At 40.0% G+C, this 19,742-nt stretch overlaps 2 protein-coding genes across 2 annotated transcripts; one reads left to right on the top strand and one right to left on the bottom strand.

Moving 5' to 3' along the window:
- The first annotated feature begins 36 nt into the window (after nt 1-36).
- LOC146495297 (uncharacterized) lies at nt 37-19,507 on the top strand. Its single transcript, XM_085145177.1, has 7 exons — nt 37-381; nt 517-615; nt 1,148-1,179; nt 1,539-1,564; nt 3,017-3,070; nt 3,163-3,225; nt 5,081-19,507. The coding sequence occupies exons 1-7, from the start codon at nt 300-302 to the stop codon at nt 5,289-5,291; spliced, it is 567 nt and encodes a 188-aa protein (XP_085001303.1). The 5' UTR covers nt 37-299; the 3' UTR covers nt 5,292-19,507.
- On the bottom strand, nt 8,654-14,375 carry LOC146495298 (uncharacterized). The gene is made up of 8 exons (XM_085145170.1): nt 14,249-14,375; nt 13,641-13,679; nt 13,251-13,559; nt 12,809-13,117; nt 10,678-10,992; nt 10,406-10,555; nt 10,232-10,304; nt 8,654-9,410 (listed from the first exon to the last, which is right to left on the bottom strand). Exons 1-7 carry the CDS (start codon nt 14,280-14,282, stop codon nt 10,261-10,263), a joined length of 1,200 nt encoding a protein of 399 aa, XP_085001296.1. The 5' UTR covers nt 14,283-14,375; the 3' UTR covers nt 8,654-9,410; nt 10,232-10,260.
- Nucleotides 19,508-19,742: the final 235 nt, after the last annotated feature.

Genomic DNA, 19,742 nt, shown 5'->3' with positions numbered 1-19,742 from the left:
CGGAAACGGAAACATGTAAAAGTTTAGATAAGGTGCGATTTTTTAAAAACATTTGGCTCAATAAACGAGGGCGGGGTTTGAGGTGTTCCGTCTTCCCTCGCCAACATTCGACTCCGCACGCTCAACCGAGGCTCTTCCCGCCAAATCGTGCAACAAAACGAGCGCTCAGCCATAATCGTTGGGAGGAGGTCTATCTATTTTCTTTTTTTGGTAACTGAAACTAACTACAAGCAAAACATAACCGAAAGGAGAGCCCAGGGAGAGATAAATAACACATTTTTAAGTAAGCCAAAGCAAAAATGTCTTCCCTGAGTGACAAATCTGCGCAGGAAATCAGCGACCTGCTCGATGAATACGGAATAAAGCACGGACCTGTGGTCGGTGAGTGGCACAGATACAACTGTTTCCTATGCGCCCGTTTTTGAATCAGTAGCCGTGTCAGCTAACTTTACAGCTCTTTCCTAGAGGAACAGTTTTACCTGTAATAAAGGTTCCCCGTGTCCTGTTTGTTCACAGAATCTACGAGAAACCTGTATGAGAAGAAACTGAAAGAGGCCATGGCCAAAGGCAAAAGAGCCAAACCATCACCTGACAAAACCTACTACAGAGAAGAGGGTGCGATTCACATTTTCATATGTGTCAAATTTGTCTCGTGTCCTTTAAAAGGCGTGGAAAATCTATACTATCGTAATTACAAAGACTATAAATTAGTAAAGGAATTACACTGTAGTAATTTCTGTGTAATTATTAATATTATTTATTATTTAAATGCAAGCCAGTAAGATACAAAGCCCGTTTAAAGCAATTGAACATATAGACATAAACAAATAAAAAGGTAACGATTGACAGTATCGACATAATTAATTTTAGATAGTAAGAGTGGGGTCTTTTTCAGTACAAAAATTTATTTATCTGTAGGGTTTTAGTGCATTTAATAATTCATTTTAGTATTTATATTTAAGTTGTTTTTGTTGTTGTTTTTTGTCTTCCACACAAAGAAACACCTAGCCAAGCCAAGCAGCTGGCTAGGCTTCTTACTGTTCTGTTTCAAATGAGACGTTGTTGATCACGTCATTCACTACAGTCAGAGTTAAGAATGTGCAGGAAACAGTGTAGTAGTGAACATGATATTTGTGTTTTCTTTCAGAGGAGGAAGTCACCTATGTTTACAGGACACCCGTAAGTATCTTTTCCGCACTCCTTCCAGAGGTCTGTACTGCAAAAGCGAGTTCAAGATATTATGCTTGTCTTCCCATTATCTAGGCTTCATTTAGGCTAACATCAGCAGCCAGGAGAACCAGTCACACAAAGCTAGTTATCAGCTTGCTAAGTTAACCCTGAAGTTGGGTAGATAAGAAATGCTGCTTCGTAGTACAGGCCTCAGGTGGGGCCTCAATTGTTTTGCATTACTCTGGAGTGACGCATTTTGATTCTAGCAGAAATGTGTTAGTTGTACTTACACGTAGCAAAATGCCATACCTGTCTGACCTGGCACAGTACTCAATTCATTTCATCATTTTCTTGTTTCTATTTTGCAGAACAAAACTGAAGGCTCAGGTGACAGGTCAGTTTTCTCACAAATCCTCCACCATCCTGTGAACTCCCTTTCTCCTGCTTTTATCCTCCCTGTTGTTCAGTCATCTAAATAAACCAAAACGATCTTAAGTTAGTAACTGATGGCATCTTGATGGCAGCAGACTCTGGAGAGTACACAGTGCTGGTCCTGTTGGATCTCAGCTCTGCTTTTGACACTGTAGATCACAGTATCATGATAAACAGACTCGAGAACTTGTTTGGGATTACTGGTGTTGTTTTAAAATGGTTTATATCATATCTGTCTGAGAGATCTCTTACTGTTTGCATGAATCATGTCACATCAGAATCAACAGTTTTGCCGTGTGGGGTACCTCAAGGATCTGTCCTGGGTCCAATTCTCTTTTTACTTTATGTATTTCCCCTAGGCCAAATTATTAAGCGCTATAAATATATCTCCTATCATCTCTATGCTGACGACATCCAGCTATACTGTTCCTTCAAAATGTCTGAGTTTTATAAATTGTCTAATTTAAGTAATTGCCTGACAGAAATCAACAAATGGTTATATGACAATTTTCTCCAACTAAACTCTGATAAAACAGAAACTCTAATTCTTGCTCCAGACCACATGGTCCCAGAAATTAGACAGCATATCAGCTTCTTAGACCCTTCTGTAAAATCATGCCTTAGAAATCTCGGTGTCATATTTGACAGCTCGATGTCGCTCGAGCAACATTCTAAGCAGCTGGTCCGAAACTGTTTTTATCATTTACGGAATATCTCTAAACTCAGACTAATGGTATCAAAGCTTGAACTTGAGATGATTATTCATGCTTTTATTTCTTCTCGTTTAGACTATTGTAATGGCCTTTTTACTTGTTTTAACAAATCAGCCTTAAATCGTCTTCAGACTGTGCAGAATGCTGCAGCACGTCTCTTAACAGGCACCAAGAGAAGATCACATATCACTCCAGTCTTGGCCTCCCTTCACTGGTTGCCCGTAAATTTTAGGTTTCATTTTAAAATTTTACTTCTAACCTTTAGGGCCCTACATGGTCAGGCTCCTCAATATTTATCTGACCTGCTGAAACCACATACATCTTCTCGGGCTTTAAGGTCATTAGATCAGAGACTGCTGGTGGTACCGCGCACTCGTTTTAAAACTCGTGGTGATCGGGCCTTTCAGACTGTGGCACCACGGTTGTGGAATTCTCTCCCACTGTCTCTTCGCTGCAGGGACTCCATTGATTCTTTTAAGAAACAGCTGAAGACATTTTTATTTAGAAAAGCATTTGATTAATTTCTTCTTATGCTGTTTTATAGTTTTATTGTTTTACATTGTTTTATTTACTGTTATATTGTTTTTATATTCCCATTTCCTGTGTTGTAAAGCACTTTGTGATTTTTATCTGTGAAAAGCACTATATAAATAAATTTTACTTACTTACTTACTTACTTACTGCTGCGTGTCTCTATCCAGGGGGGTTTACCCGAGGGCCAGACCAGAGTGGAATGAGAGAGATTATCAGCACGAGTGAGTGAAAGTCTTACAAACTGCTGTTTTTGGGAGAAACACAAAAACCCTTCATGAACAATTGTTTTTGTAACCTTTTTCTCCCTCTACAGGACATCCTACTCGGGCTACTCAAAGTCCAAGCCTGAATACAACAGAAGCAGTTATGGTAACGAGTAAGTATTTTTGCATCTATGGCCATACCTTTTTTTTTGCAGACAAACTTCAACCTCAAAATGCTAAGCCACCGGGTAAATGCAAATAGCAACGGAATGCTTTTTCATTCAAAATACATTACCTCCTTAAGAGTTAAGAGTTTAAATGAATTTCAAATCATTGCTTTTTTTCATCTTCTTTAAAAACAAGGATATGCTTTGGTTTTAGTTTTAAGATAAAGATAAAATATCCATGTCACATTAAAGAATCATTTAGACTTACAGCTCTCTAGTGCACAGTCTGTATGATGTCCCATTGCACTTTTATGAGAATAGCACAGGTAATTGTCCCGTGGGCTCACAGGGAGTGAGTGGTTATCTCATGCTGTGCCTCCTGCATGGTCTAATATGGCAGCTCCCTTGTGAGGATGTGTCATCATTTCAATACGCTTACACAGTCCCACAACATTTATTTCCATCCAGAGTTGCTTTAATTTTTTGCCAACTTCCTGTATTGATGACAATATTGTTGGAGCACAGTGTAAAGTCTTCTCTGCATAGCTCAAAGAGTCTCAGTGGGGTTAATGTCAGGATTCATGATGTCTTGTGCTCCCTGAACTACTCTTTTAGTTTCAGTGTGATGAACTGGAATTGTCATCAGGGGAGGGGAAATCCACTGATGGAAAAATCTGGTCATAACACTTATTCAGATAGTCAGCTGACCTCTTAATTTGGGCACATAACTGTGCTGATCCTAGACCCCAGATCATAACAATGCCCCCACAGGCTTGTACAGCAGGCACTAGGCATGCTGGGTGCATTGCTTCCTCTCTTCTCTTCCTGATGAGCAATTCCTCAAGAGCAGGTTAGACCTGTAGTCGTCAAACCACTTGACCTTTGTCCACGATTACAAATCATGGATAAAATTATGCAAATTATGCTCCCAAGCAAAACTTCCGGGTTTAAATAATGTTCTGAATAATTTTAACCCAACTTGAATAGTTTCAGCAGTCTCTTTAGTTGTTCTCTTTGCTTGCTCCAGGGCTAATAATTTGGCCCATCTGGTCCATCTTTTTTTTTCTCACAAGCACAGGATATGTTTTCTGACATGGGTGTGCTTCATCAGGACTACATAACCTGCTCCCAGCAGAAACACATTAATAAATGCAGTAATTATCTAGTGAAAGGTTCCTGCTAGTCACTTAGTTAAATCCAGAGGTTGACTTGTGTTTATAAGGCCACCATAGTGTACAGTATTGAGCTGCATTTAATGCCCAACCCTTCTAGAAACTACCCACACGCATCAAAACTCTTGGATCATATATTATTATTTAGAAAGAAACTTATATTCAGGGCAAACTTTATTTCTATGATTTTGGTTATTTGTTCTTTGAGTGTTCTTGCTATTTTACGCTTTCACCTCCTCATCGTTCAGAGGCAGATATGGTGTTTAATGATGTGAACCAATTACAGTGTATAAAAGAAAGTGTAATTAGACAGGCTACAATGTAACATTTTGATGCACTGGTAATACAATTCATTTTAATTTGAAACTTTAAGTTCACACATGTTACTAAAGTTGAATTTTAATCTTTGATGCAGAGTAATAACTTGTAATACAGTCAGAAAATTATCTAACATTTCCTTTAGCATTAATTTAGAATATGCATAGCATCTTATTCTGTCTTACCATCAGTCCAAAAGCACACCAGTATTATTTTAGGAGGCTCTAATTATTTTGCACTGACCTCTTATCAAACTGAAAGTTTGTGGGAGCAATTTTCATGCCAGATAAAAACAATTGATATCATACTAGTTTGAGATGCAGAATTATAACTATGTGCTGATGCATGATTTCCCCCGATTTCCTTTCCAGACCCGACATGTATGACACTCCGTCCACTTACAGAAGCACCTACGCTAAATCGCCACCCATGAAATCGGGTCAAGATGTTCCAGATGCACCAAAGTCATCACGTCTGATCCCACTCTGGGTTCAGTTTGTGTTCTTCCTGGCTGTGGCAGTCTTCCTCTACTTAGTTTTTTCCACTATGGAGACAAATGAAACCCCCAAAGGGATAAAATGATTTTTTTTAAAACCATTATTTCCTTATATTGAATTTTAAGGAATGCACATGATTAAATGCATGCATTTTAGACATTTTATGCAAGATTGTGTTTTTAACAGCAGTACATTCTCTGCTTATGCTTTTAGGCAAAATGTTTATTTGTCACTGAGCTTCAGTACATTATCACTACTCGAATCCACCAGCCCGCCACTTTAAAACACACTAAAATTTTCTTTTTTTTTTTTATCTGGACACAAGCTGTCCCTCCATCTGCACAGTTTCAAGTGATCTGTCGAGGTTTTAAGAGATGATCGTCCACAGCTTAGTCCAAATATGGCCGCAGTTGACCATAAAACATCCAAAGATTATCACGCAAGGTTTTGAAGCTCATATTTTAAAGCTTCAGCTGATTGTCTCTTTTAGCCTCTGCAGTTCACAGTGAATCTGTCTGCACGACTAAAATTTGGGTGGCAGGGTTTTTGTTTTGTTTTTTTCTTAAATAAACATCAAACTTGTACAACATGCATACATTTCTCTCAATATTTTTTTGTTCCCTCAAAACAAAAACTCGTGGCACTGCGTCAAGCCAACCTGCATATCCACTTAGTTATTCAGTATGTACCTTTTTCCCTCATCATACTGCTCGTAATGCAGGTGTTTTGAATTCATTGTGTATTTTTAAATATTTGTAGTTTACGGGTCCAACAATGTTTCCATTTTTCAGTTATCAAGTATATTTTGGACATTTTCAAACCAGCTGTAATGCAAGTGCCTCTGTGTATTTGGAGATTTAAAAAAAAAAAAGTTTGGGTGGGGTTAAAAATGTAAAAGGTGCACTAGACGAGCTGTTGCCCCCAGCGTTATGATTTGATTCAGTATAATTAAGCTGGATATCATATTTTTGTACTACATAATCCAACTTTAACATCAGCCGGGTTTGTTGTGATTTGTTTTGTATTCCTGTTTCAAAATTGTAACTATTAAAAAACAAAGCTTATATATGTAAACATTTAAAGCTTTAGGTATTTTGTTTTTTATTGAAGTCCCTTTATTGGGTACACCTATTCACCTGCTTGGTAAAGCAAATATCTTATCAGCCCGTAACATGGCAGGTAGACGTCGACCTGCTGAAGTTCAAACTGACCATCAGAATGGGAGAAGAAAGATTATTTGAATGACTTCTAACACTGCGTGGTTGTTGGTGCCAGATGGGCTGGTCTGAATATTTCAGAAACTGCTGATCTGGGATTTTCACACACAGCCATCTCTGGGGTTTACAGGGAATTGTGCAAAAAGGAGAAAATATCCAGTGAGCAGCAGTTTTCTTTGTTGACGCCAGAGGTAAAAGGAGTTTGGTCAGTCTGCTTTGAGCTAATAGTCGGGCAAGAATAACTCAAATTGCCTCTCATTCCAACCAAGGTATGTAGATAAGCAACTTTGAATGCATAGCAGATGGACTGCAGCAGCAGCAGACCACACTGGGTGCCACTCCCATCAGCTAAGAACAGCAAGCTGAGACTGGAATTCACAAAGGCTCGTTAAAATTCAACAAAAGAAGACCGGAAAAGCACAAGTCTCAATTTTCTGCTTCAGTATTTGGGTGGTACGGTCAGAATTTGGTTCAAGTAACATGAGCATATAATAATCTTGTGCCATGGCACAAAGCTCAGATCATCTCCAGCTGGTTTCTTGAACATGAGTTTAGTGTACTTATTTGGTTTCCACAATCACCAGAACTCAATTCAATAGAAGCACCTTTGGCTACACCAGTACAATACTCTAACTGGGCATCAGCCAGGCTTTTACACATCGCTGCTCCTGCTCCTCTTTTCTAGTACTATGGCAAATTAATTTTTTGTACTATGATAAAAAACATAATCCCGAAATCCCAGTTAGGCCACTGAAAAAACCAAAAGGAAACAATGGTGTGGAAGAGTTGCTTAATCAATAGCATAGTGACCTCCATAACACTATGAAGCCACTGTGCCATTGGCTGACTGAAACCTTTAGTGTTCAGACCCCCAGGGGACACTGAAAAGGACCAAGGAAAAGAAAAACAGGTGCATGAATGCTAGGGTGCAGCTGAATAGTCAGATTTGCTTAGCAGCGCTCTTGCATGAGGGAAGTAACCCTGACGTATCTGCATCTGTGAGGCAGCTTTTAATAAGAGCTACTCAAATTCTCTGAACACTAAGGAAAGGTGCTTCAGTGCTTCGTGTGTTTGGCATAGGATAGATTAGACCAAGCTTCTGAGTTAATCTCATAGGGATGCATCGTACGACCATCATGAAAACAGTTAAGAAAAGTGACAACCTGGCACAGATCATGTAAATATTAAAATATGTCCATTTCCATTACCAGTTTCTTTTGAATTTTCAACAACAGGCTGTTTATCACCTCCAAACTAATAAGATTGCTACTGTGATAAAATCTGCTTCTAGGTATGTTTTGGTGGGAATTACCTGACATGAAGAACAGGTTTATTTATTTAAGATTGAGCTGTTTAGGTCTTTAAGGAACACAACAGTTCGGTTTGCATTAGCAGTGTCTGTACTGCCACACTTTTGGATCATCATGGAGCTTTATGTCAGCCGGGATAAGTGAACAAGGAGCCAGAAGGTTCGGACTGTTGCATCTCCATCCAGCTATGAAATAAGAAAATGAGATGTAGTTTAATTTTTTTAGGTTATAAGTCCTGCATGAAACGACATGGTAAAGAACACATGCAGGTGAATAAAGAAGTGCATTTTGGATATTGTAGTTTCAGCACTGCAGACTGCTAGAAGCCCTCCTTCAATTTCCTACACCTTTCCTTGACCTCCTGACTTTTTCCAACAAACTCAAGGAAAAGTGTTCCGTGAAATAAGGTAGGAGGTAATTGTGTGGACTGTTCAACCACACCCCTGCCCCCACAAATCCACTTTGCACTAAAATTAGCACTCCCACTTACTACAAAAAAAGAAAAATGCACAAATACATTTACACACACTTTCTAAGCTGCATGGTAATCATCGTGGGCTATCATTATCTAAGCAGTTGCTCAAGCGCCTGCAAGACAGTCACACACATAAACCGTCAAAACGTTCAAACAACCAGCAAATTTGTAAAAGTTGTCATGTGCAAGTTTATGATTTCTGGTGTGCAAATGTTAAAGAATGCAGTTAAAGTGCAGAGGGCTAACTAGAAGTGCACAATATTATCCAAAACAGAATACGGTTTATTCTGAAACAGCAACCTCTTCATTACATTGTTAATGACATAAGATGCATAGTAGTGTTAAACTTTACATACAAAAATGGCAACTTATCCTTTAAGGATCATTGATCTGTAGGCAAGTATGCATCGAGCCTGTAATGCCTCTTATTAGCGTCACTTTTAAAAAAAAAAACTACATATACATAGATACCTATGTCACAGTTTCCCCAGTTTAGCTTTTAGTAGCAATTTCCACCTCATACATCACAGCAATAGTCATGTCTGAGTGAATCTCACAGCTACTCTGAGTCTTTATCGACTTGGATCCAGAAATAGTTTCTACAGTCCGTTAGACTGTGTCTGAAATCATTCACTACGCTTTGTTACATTTTCATTGAGTCCTGTGTAGAGGATTATGCTACTCAAATATGATGGGTAGGTGTCGAATAGATAAATACAGGCATGCATTTTTGTGATAAATATATATTACACCAAGGATTTTTTTCCCCCTAATGATTAATGCACATACTTCTGTGGCAGTTTGTTTCCTTTCTCATATTCGCCACTTTTCTTCTTCCGTGTTGGGCTTGTTTGCAGTGCATTGTGGGGTTGAATGAGTCCACTAAATAGCATGTAGTGATCCCATACATTTTATAGTGACGGATTTCAGACACAGTCTTCTGTGGTAGTGTCACAATGATGCAATGGTCACTCAGGTCTTTTGTTCTGCCACAGTAACAAAGACAAAAGAAGTAACGCAGCCTTAGATTGGTCGGTGGTAATCACAAGTAAAGACTGTCTCATCCAGGATTTAGTGAAAGGGTTCCAGCTGGCACCTTTTCCAAAAGGTGTGGTAGATTAGGAGCCAAGCTGGTTGGTTCTGCTTTTACATCTCCTGCCATCTAGATCCATGAAGGACACACGGAGAGCCCTGAAAATCGGCTGGAAAAAGGGAAATATATATTACTCTCCAATAAGTCAGTCAAGACACAAATTCTACAAAAGCATATAGGCAATAAATTAAACTACTAGAGTGGCTATAACGCACATGAAATTCATGTTTGTATTTTATTTACTTGATCAATAGCCTGGTTGCAATTACATTGTTTTTTCAACTTTGTATTTAAGCTTGTAACTGACATTTATGCAATATAATGAAGTAAATGCAGAGTAAACGCAAAGAATGTGTGCTTAAATTCAAAGAGAATTTGAATAGTTTTCTGTCTTGAATAGACAGAAAACTAAACAACAGTGATATTTGTAGGGTTACTGAAGTTGGGCTAGCTGGTATATAATGATGTGCTACGTGATCGCTAGCGACACAGCTATGTTAGCATAACAAACACAGTGAAGCTGGAGGATGAATGCTAACTTTTTTCCACTTAATAAAAGTTAACGTGAGGGTTCTCAATAGTTAGGGACAAATGCAATCACATGGCAGGATGCTGTAAACAGACCAAATTTCAGTCAGGAGAACAACTGAGATAATCCATCCACAATACGAGGTTAGTCATTAATATACTGCAACAACATGGGAATAGAGCAGCTGCGAGAGAATTCAACATTAATGAATTAATGGTACATTAGTGGAGGGAGCAAGAAGAATGAGTTGAGTAAAATTTGACTTATCTGACTGTTTTGTTTTGCTTAATGCGCCTTATAATCCGGTGCGCCGTATGTATGAAAACAGACTCATTCATCGACAGTGCGCTTTATAATCCGGTGCGCCTTATGGTTCGTGCAAGAATTATGTACTGAAATACCTTCAGGTATCTGCTGCCTGCATTCCAGATCACAGCTTGTTTGTCGATAAAGCAATATAAGTGTTGTCCACACCTGCCAACAGAAGCACACTCCTTACCCTTGGGTACATACACAGGTTGCTTTCAGAAAAGAGAGTTATTCAAATCTCTGCTGCAGGTGAAAAAGGAACTCACAGGTTCTGGTCTCTCTCTCCAGCTCTGAGGGCTTCCTCTCCTTATTACACAGTACCTTGGCCACAATGACTATGATGATGAGAGCCACCACAAATGTCAGACCAGACACGAGCCAGCTGATACCCATTGGACTCAGGATGGGATCTGGATCTGAGAACGAGAGGATTTTTCTGTAGGTATGTGTAACTTGTATATCTAAATAAAACAAATATTTAAAAAAACTAAACAAAAAAAACATTTTTTTTATATCGACATGCAACATAAAGTCTCACCTCTGACGGCTATAGGCAGGGGCTGGCTCTCTCTGGAGACGAAGGTACGCCCGCCTAGCTGGACCCGGTACAGGCAGTAATAGTAGCCCTCGTTGGAGCTCTGGGCGTTAGGAAAGGTGAAAGTGACGGACGGGGTGAGTGCGGGCAGAGTCTGGCGCACTGTGCCATTAGAGCGGATCAAACGCAGCTGGAAGGAACCCCCGGGGTACTGTTGTAGGGTGGAGCAGGTGATATTAAAACTTTGGCCTTTGATGACAGAACCAGCCGGGGCCTCAGCGGACGTGTTGTACCAGTGCTGGGGAGTCAGGAGCTCCACTGTAGACCAGCCAATAAAAATGAAACGGTGAAACTGGTTAATCAATGTCAGAATTTTAAAATAATGTCAAAAAAGACGGACAAATGGAGAAAAATCCAACATGGATTCAGTTTTGGCCAAAACACTTTAAAAAACAAAATTCCCCAAAGAATTCACTCACCAATTCCAATCACTGAATTTGGGTGTTTCAATCACTTCAACATCCACAGGTGTGTAAAATCAAGCCCCTAGGCACTGCTTTTACAAACAGCTGTAAAACAATGGGTCGCTCTCAGGAGCTCAGTGAATTTCAGTGTGGTACCATGACTGGACTTTTTACCTGAGCAACAAGTCTAGTCCTGCAATTTCCTCACTGCTAAATATTCCAAATTCAGCTGTTAGTGGTATTATAAAAAATTAAAGGAATTGGGAAAGACAGTAACTCAGCCACAAAAAAGTCACAGAGTGAAAGCGGATGCTGAGCACAGAGTTCGCAGAGGCCACCAACTTTCTGCAGAGTCATTCACTACAGACCTCCAAACTTCATGTGGCCTTCAGATTAGCTCAAGAACAGTATGTAGACAGCTTCATGAAATGGGTTTCCATGGCTGAACAGCTGCATCGAAGCCTCAGGTCACCAAGCACAATGCAAAGCGTTGGATGCAGTGGCGTTAAGCGCACCGCCACTAGCCTCTAGATCAATGTAGACAAGTTCTCTGGAGTGACAAATCACGCTTCTCTGTCTGGCAATCTGATGGATGAGTCTGGGTTTGGCGGTTGCCAGGAGAATAGTACTTGTCTGACTGCATTGTGCTAAGTGTAAAGTTTTATGGAGGTGGATTATGGGGAACTCTTAATGCTTCAGCGTACCGAGACAAGTTGAACAATTTCATGCTCCAACTTTGTGGGAACAGTGGCCCCAGATGCCCCTTCCTGTTCTAACATGTCTGTACACCATAGCACAAAGCAAGGTCCATAAAGACATGGAGGAGGAAGTTTGGTATGGAAGAACTTGACTGACATGCACAGAGTCCTGACCTCAACCTAAAGGAATGCCTTTGGCATGAATTAGCGCAGAGACTGAATAGCCAGGGCTTCTTGTCCAACATCAGTGTCCGACCTACAAATGCCCTTCTGGAAGAATGATCAAAAATTCCCATAAACACACTCCTAGACCTTATGGAAAGCCTTGCCAGAATAGCCATTATAGCAGCAAAGGGTGGGCTGATATCATATTACAACCTATAGAGGGTTTTAATGGGATGTCACTCAATTTTCTAAGTGTGTGTAAACAGATGAGTGAATACTTTGGCAATATAGTGTAGTTTCTTATCTAATCTGATCATTTCTAGCCAGTTGAGGGAACTGAGGTCGAGCTCATTCTCAGTCATCAATAACATTTTAATAATCTGACACACATTAATAAACAGACAGATGTCGTACAATGGAAACAGAAATCTGCACAGACGCTTCTAAAATGCTAATTTTGCTGTGTGAGCACCCATCTGTTTATGGCAGACATGCTGGGTGTGACTAACCAGTCTGAACCAGTCTAACACTAACACTCTGTACATCTTCAAGGTCAGTTTTCCTTATCAAGATGTCTCCCACCGAGGTGCTTCTGTGTACCTCTGTGAGTGCAGATAATATTTTGTGAGTCTGTTCATGCTGATCCTTTTGCATAAGCTGTTATGATAAAAAAAAAAAAGACTCAAAAGACATCTGAAGTGTTCTTGAGTTTTCAGATTCACACCACAGCAGATTGCACAAAACATAAAGTGCAACTGAAAAGGGCAATGGCGCAATCGTGTTACTGTCAAAGCAGCAGTGACTCACCTACAGTGATGTTGATTGCGTTGCTGGGTGGGGAACTGAGAAGCCTTGTAGGAAAGCCACTCTTGATCCTGTACCCACAACTGTAGCTGCCTTGGTGGAAAGTCTCTACATCGGACAGGGTGAGCTCCATCATATTCTGGGTCTGGTCTGCCCTCTGTGTAACCAGCGGTGTGGACACTCCATTTTTGTACAGATGAAAGTCACTGAGGTGATGACCCAACAGAACCCTGCAGACAAAGCGAACGGACTCCCCGGGGGAGAACACAGTGTGGGGTGACATCAGGGTGAGGATGGGTGTTAAAAGAGTACCTGAGAGAATAGAAAAAAATATAACCACAACATTACATTTTTCAGTCATGACACTGACACTCAGTCCAGAGTCTTTATGTATGAACAAAGCAGAAATGACTCAGCAGTGGTTCTCAGCAGTGTGCGATCTCACCTGAGCACTTCACGCTTGCATCGTTCTCATGGGTGCAGTGCAGGTTGCTGTTGAGGACAACACTGCAGTGTAATAAACTGCTCTCCTGTCCGGAGCACTGGACTTGATGAAGCCAGATAGGTCCACTGTCTTTACGAAATCTTAGACCATTATGGACATTTTCAGCCAAGCCACAACCTAGCTCCAAGCACACTACATCAGCGGCCCGGAAATCCCATCCGTAGTCGCAGACAGTTCCCCATTCCTTGTGGCGGAGCACCTCAACTCTGCCAGAACAATTGTTGTCCCCATCCACTAGTCTGACCCCACCTGAGGATCAGGAGGAAACTACTTAGACATACAAAGTGCAAGCCAGTGAATGCAGGAGGTTTAAATCAGTTCTAGGCTTACCGAAAGCAGTCACTCCATCCCACAGAGCACCCAGCAGGCCTGAAAGGAAATAACAAAAACAAATTTAAAGAACAGTAGCCATTTTCTTGCTTGTTCATTATTAGACAGTCCAGTTTTGGTGGGAGTGGGAAACTACAGCTACAACCTTGTGATCCGTTAATGGTTTGTGCAGCCGTAAAGATGTGCCTGATAGGCTTTCTATCTGATTTCAGTGGACTAAATGATGCCTCAGATGTCACCCAACAATTCATCAAAGTTGCAGTAACTGTCCATTTTAAATCAGCACTCACTAAGACCTTCGTGAAGGTCATATTGAAAACATTTTAGCTAAGCAATTCGCAGTAAAAGTTATACCATAGTGGTTACTGTTTATATGCTAACGAAACCGTTTTGTAACGTTAGAAATCAGTTTGCCCACTTATATGATTTTAAGCAGATTTTTTGTTAGTTTTTTTAGTTTCACGTGGGTGAATACATATATAATGTGTAACCAACGACAAAGTCCTACCTGGTTATCTTATAATCACAAGAATATGAGCCACCAACCTCAGAGCAACCTAATTCACATATAGCTGGAAAACAGGCCAAGCTAGGCATTTTTAGCTTACCTGTTAAAAGGAAGTAAAGGAATCCCATCAGCATCTTCTCCTCAGCCTTCCATCGGCTGTGCAGGGAGCTCGTTGTCTTGCTGTTGGTGCAGACAGCCGCTGAAACACATCGGCTAAGAAGACTCGGGTGGGCTACTGAACCAAGCAGAAACTCACGAGGAAGAAAGGGCTAACGGCTAACCGAGTGTAAACAGGTAACAGTGGGGCAGCGGCGGGCGTAGATAAAAACATTATCGAGATATGAGCAGTGGCAGACAATGGAGTGGTGAACAGTGGATTCCTGCGCACAGATCAAGTGAGTCTCCTGCTGTTCATTGTGACGAATCCAGGTGTTGCAAACAGCGTTGCAACGTCCATAGCTACCTACGTGCCTTCTGGCTGCCGTACTCACGTCAACGGTGACATTAGCCAGCCAGGTGCTGAGTTCTTCGCTCGTGCTGGGTCCTGCTAGATTGGATCAGCTCTGCTGCGACCCGCCCAAACAAATTCCTAACGACCAATCCTCCAACCTATCCAGACGTTACTAACGAATCACAGCACAGCTGCTCTCCTGCTCCCAGCCTCGGCTCCTTCTCTCTACCACAGACAGGGGTCACCATCCAGCCGCAGTGCTACGCTGATCTCACCTTTCGTCTTTGGATTTTTGCTTTCCCATTGATTTAACACTCATCATGGGCATTCATTGTTCTTTTTTCCAGGATGGATTGATCGTGCAGCATACACCATTACTTTACTTTACTTTAAAAACCAGAATTGAGTGCACACGTTTGATTTTATTTTGGATTTTCTTTCATCTTTAAGGGTCCAAAATGTACAAGCAGATTTTAATATATACATTACTCACTTAAGTCTTTTAATAAGTGGTGCTGAAGGTTCTACAGTGTCTTTTGAATTGACAAGACAAGCGTTATTATATTATTGTTAGTTATTAGGATTTACTACAAATGGTCAGTCACTGGACTGACCAATATTGAGAACAATGGCAAAGTCCAAGGAATTATAGATTTACATATGTTGGGAAGGTCTCTTGGAGTCCAAACAACTGCAGATTCTAAGGTCATCAGTTCAAAAAAAACTGTGCATAAGTACAAGTTATTCAGATGTGTCACCACGTTGCCAAGTTCTGGAAGAAGGCCCTAACTGTCACCCTCAGATGAGAGGAAATTGGTTAGGATGTTCAGGAACAACCAAAGCTCAATCCTGCCATGAACTGGAAATTGCTGGAACACCAGAAGTGTCTGTCCACAGTGAAGAAAGTTTCACTTTGCTGAGAGAAGAAAAAAGGATTGCCTGTTCAAAATTGATGCCTTCAAGCTCCACTGAAATTTGCAGACAAAGATTATATGGCCACAATTAAAAAAAGATGTAAGGTAAAGGTGAGGCTTTCAAACATAAGAACATTGTATCATTTGTCAAGCACGGTGGTGGTAGCATCGTGCTCTACGGCTGTTTTGCTGCCAGTGGGACTGGTAAATTGGACAATGTGGATAGAGTGATGGAGGAGGACTACCTCCAAATTCCCAAACACACATCAAAACTGGTTTTGGAAAGGCCGACACGGGTTAACATGAAGCTTTTAGATTGACCTTCCCAAGCTTCCACCTCAACCTTGTTAAAGAATTTATGGACTACACTTAAAAGCAGAGTCTGTTCCAGGAAACCAACCAGTTCAAATAAACTCTACCAATTCTGCCAATAAGAGCAGTCAATTATCAAGCCAAAAGTATGGCAGAAGCTGTTGGTGACTACAAAATGAATCTGGTTGAGGTGCAACATGTTAACTAAATATTAGTGGGAATGTATGTATATACTTGAGCTTGTATGTATATTTTGGAGAAAATTCCAAATTCATTTGTACTTTGCACCCAGTTCTTGTTTTTTAAAGTCATTAAAGATGTTTGCTGTACAATCATTCCACCCTGGAAAAAAACAGTTCAAAGAAATCATTAAAAGCCCAAAATTAACATGATATTCATGCTCATGAGAATATGCAAACTTCTGACCACAGCTATAAGTTTCCTGGATCTTCTTTTCCTCTCTGGAAGGACAGTGCCAGTGTGCTCTGGGTATGTTGTCATTTGTCATTTACAGCCACAAAATAATTCCACAGGAGTCTCCTTTTTTTCCTGCCATCCTGCTCTCACTCACTGTCTGCTCAGCACTGTTGAGTCATATGATCGCACACTACAAAACACAATAGAGCACAGCAGGCATCTCCCTTCATTTTGAAATTGAAGTGTGTGTGAATGTGTAATGATCTACTTGCAATGCCCATGTTGATATTGATACTATGGATATTTGGATCAAACCACCCACTCATAGCCGTAGAGATACCTGGAAATACCAGGCTCTGTACTATCACTGTACACACAAAACACAAAATTTAGTTTATCCAGTATTTGTTTTACAGAAGTAAAAAATTACACTCTGTTAAAGATGCAGTTGCCTTTCCCTTACTAGCACCAAAATCAAGCTTTATGATTACCATTTCTAATTTGGGGCTATTTAAAAGAGTACTCCAGCAATATAGGACTTTAGTATGTCACAGTGGAAGGTTTTCTGTCACCGCAGATATTTTTGACTTGCCAGAGGAGGAGAAACACCAGCTTAATTAATCAAATAAATATTTTCAGATTCTGGGTACATTGTGTGCCGGGACACTGTCATGTGATACAAGAGCTTCAGACTCACAAAGCTCTACAGATGAGGAACTGCAGAGGTTTTATTAGCTTTTCCTCATCGTTACCACAATACAGCTTTTTATCATTTATTTTATTTCTATTTTCCATGTTTTACTGTTTCTTATTTTTTGTTTAATATGTGTCTTGTATTTTATTGCTGTCTTTTAACTGAAAAGCACTTTGTTCAACTATGTTGAATGTGACAGCAGATTTTCAGGTTTCCAGTCTTCTGTTGCACCAATTTGGAGAGTCCATGCAAACTGTAGCCTTAGTTTCCTGTTAATTAGCGGGTTGGGTTAGTGACACCCAGTGTGGTCTTCTGCTGCTGTAGCTCATCTGCTTCTAAGCTTGACATGTTGTTGACAGTCTCTTACCTCTTGTGTGTATATATAGTGATGTGAAACAGTATTTGGCTCCTTTTTTCAGATCACGAAACAAATTGTAGCATTAGACAAAGATAACCAGAGTAAATCCAAAATGTAGTTTTTAGATGATGATTTCATTTATTAAGGGGGGAAAAAAGAAATGCAAACCTACCTGGCCCTGTGTGAAATAAAAATAATTGTTCCCTAAGTCTAATAACGGTTTGGCACCCATGGGAGCAACAACTGCAATCAAGTATTTGTTTTTCACATCACTGTGGATCTTTGCACAGTTGTTTTAATTCAGCCTCACTGGACAGTTTTCGAGCATGAAGACCTGTTTAAGGTCATTGCTCAATCAAATCAACTCAATCAGATTTTATCATTTTTATATATGATATATTGCTTTGGGAGATCTACATCACGTTGTCAGGTTGCACACGTTTTCTATTTACTCTGCTTATTTTTTTACTAATATTAAAATTTGTTAATTGTGAGAAATATTTTTAAAGAAATCAGGAAGGGAGAAAATACTTTTTCATTGCTCTGTGTATTTGAGAGATAAAATGCAAAAGAGAGCTAGAGCAACTCCCTCTCTCTCATATTTAAATATTAACTTTAATAATCATGAGTTACCAAGGGCTTTACTAGTAAATATAAAAACAGTTTCTAAAGCCTTTATAAAGGGTGACCTATCAGGAAGTCACACCCTGTATACGTTTCCTAGAATGGGAATTCCACAGCCTTAGCCGCAGTCCTTTGGTCAGAAACCAGTTTGTACTGGTTGGAGGGCCATGTGAGTGAATCAACTAAACCAAAATGCAGCAGGAAGGAGGAGTTCTTGATGATTCACCACTGAGCACTCAGATGGTTTCCCAAAATGTGTGACTAACAAATACTTGCTTTTATGGCATTTTGTCTTTCACGAGATGTCTTAGATGAGGAGGCTGTGGGTTTTTTCCCCCACACATGACAACCCCATCCCAGCACATGCAGATACAAACATAGAGCTAAAGCCAAAGCAGATCCAAAACTACTTGTAGAGGCTTAAAATGACCTTGAAGGGAACTTCATCCAATCAAGAATTTGCGATGGCAGTTGTCATGTGGTCCAAATGCAACATGGCAGTCAAGGCCACCTTAATTATTTTTGAAGCCTGTGTGCACTCTAAAAGTAAAAAGGTAAGGTAAGTCAATATTTGCTTCCATTTTGAAACACAATACCCTTTGTCTATGTTGATAAAGAGATATAAAAGCCTGTTATTATTCAATAATAAACATGCCATTTTTTGGGAATTATATCTCATGATAATGGGTGATGCATGGGGAAGGAGCACACATGTTTCACACATTAAGCTGACTCTAAAAAAAGTCAATAGTCGCAAAAGCTCTGCTGGAAATGTCTGTCTCTCACATATGTAGAGGGACTGCAGCACCCACCAGCTCAGTCATTCTGGCCTTAAACTAACCCTGATAGTTGTTTTTCAATTAAAAGTAAGAATTCTTTTAGCCACTAGGCTTGAACTTCGCAGTCACTGATAATTCTGTGACCAGACTGCAGTACCATCATCATACCAGCCGTAACAAGCAGGCTGCACACAGCTGATGGCTATTAAGTATTTCCCAACTTCTCTGATCTGTATCCTGTTTACAAAAATGGCGGCACACCTGCAGCTAGCACGTTACCCATGTTTGTTTTCTACTGGATATTTCCCATTCCCTGGAGCAGTGATCAGCCTGAACCCACAAACATCTGCTCTGCTTTTGCACTGAATGTACTTTTACTAAAAACTGCATGTAAAAAAACAATTTGAGTTCTCTGAAATTAAATAAAAGCTGTAGTTTGACATGAATTTCTCTCTTTGGTCAATTTATTTATCCAGCCCAATGAGGCTGTGGTAAACATCTTGATGTGTACATGACTTTCACTGCCTTTAAGCAGTGCTTTATTGGTGTTTCAACATCTATTCTGAATGTATTTAACATGCTTGTTAAAAGCTCTCCTTTTTATAATATAAAAATAAATAAAACTAAACACTTTCAAAAGTGAAACAAGCAAACACTCTGGGAACTAAACTAGAACTAAAAACAAAACAAAACCCAAAAACCAGATGCATGCATGACTTCCCCTAAACTGGTGGTTCTCAAACTTGTTCTGTTCACATACTAGAATTTTTGGCAGTCAATAATAATTTAAAAAAAAAAAAAAAGTAAAAACTGCCCAGATTGACACATAAAAACAAACTTGTTTATTTCTCCCCACTCGTACCCACTCGCATTTGTTCCCTACCACAGTTTGAGAACCACTGCTTAGATCAATCATCAGACAGAACAGTCTCACTGGCTGATTAGTCAACACCAGTGACGCTTTTTTGGCCATTGTTATGGATGAACACATACACAACATCAGGCTTTACTCAGACAAGATGATCACACACAGGGTAGACTACAT

The sequence above is a fragment of the Neolamprologus multifasciatus genome, chromosome 20 (genome assembly GCF_963576455.1).
Source record: "Neolamprologus multifasciatus chromosome 20, fNeoMul1.2, whole genome shotgun sequence".
Taxonomy (NCBI): domain Eukaryota; kingdom Metazoa; phylum Chordata; class Actinopteri; order Cichliformes; family Cichlidae; genus Neolamprologus; species Neolamprologus multifasciatus.
This window is presented reverse-complemented; position numbering and strand designations above follow the sequence as displayed.

Excerpts from the sequence above, each read along its gene's own strand:
- LOC146495297 (XM_085145177.1), top strand. The coding sequence starts at position 300 with ATGTCTTCCCTGAGTGACAAATCTGCGCAGGAAATCAGCGACCTGCTC. Across the intron at positions 382-516 it reads AAAGCACGGACCTGTGGTCG|AATCTACGAGAAACCTGTAT; the intron begins GTGAGTGGCACA and ends GTTTGTTCACAG. Across the intron at positions 616-1,147 it reads AACCTACTACAGAGAAGAGG|AGGAGGAAGTCACCTATGTT; the intron begins GTGCGATTCACA and ends GTTTTCTTTCAG.
- LOC146495298 (XM_085145170.1), bottom strand. The coding sequence starts at position 14,282 with ATGCTGATGGGATTCCTTTACTTCCTTTTAACAG. Across the intron at positions 13,560-13,640 it reads GGATGGAGTGACTGCTTTCG|GTGGGGTCAGACTAGTGGAT; the intron begins GTAAGCCTAGAA and ends CCTGATCCTCAG. Across the intron at positions 10,556-10,677 it reads CCTGCCTATAGCCGTCAGAG|ATCCAGATCCCATCCTGAGT; the intron begins GTGAGACTTTAT and ends TCTCGTTCTCAG.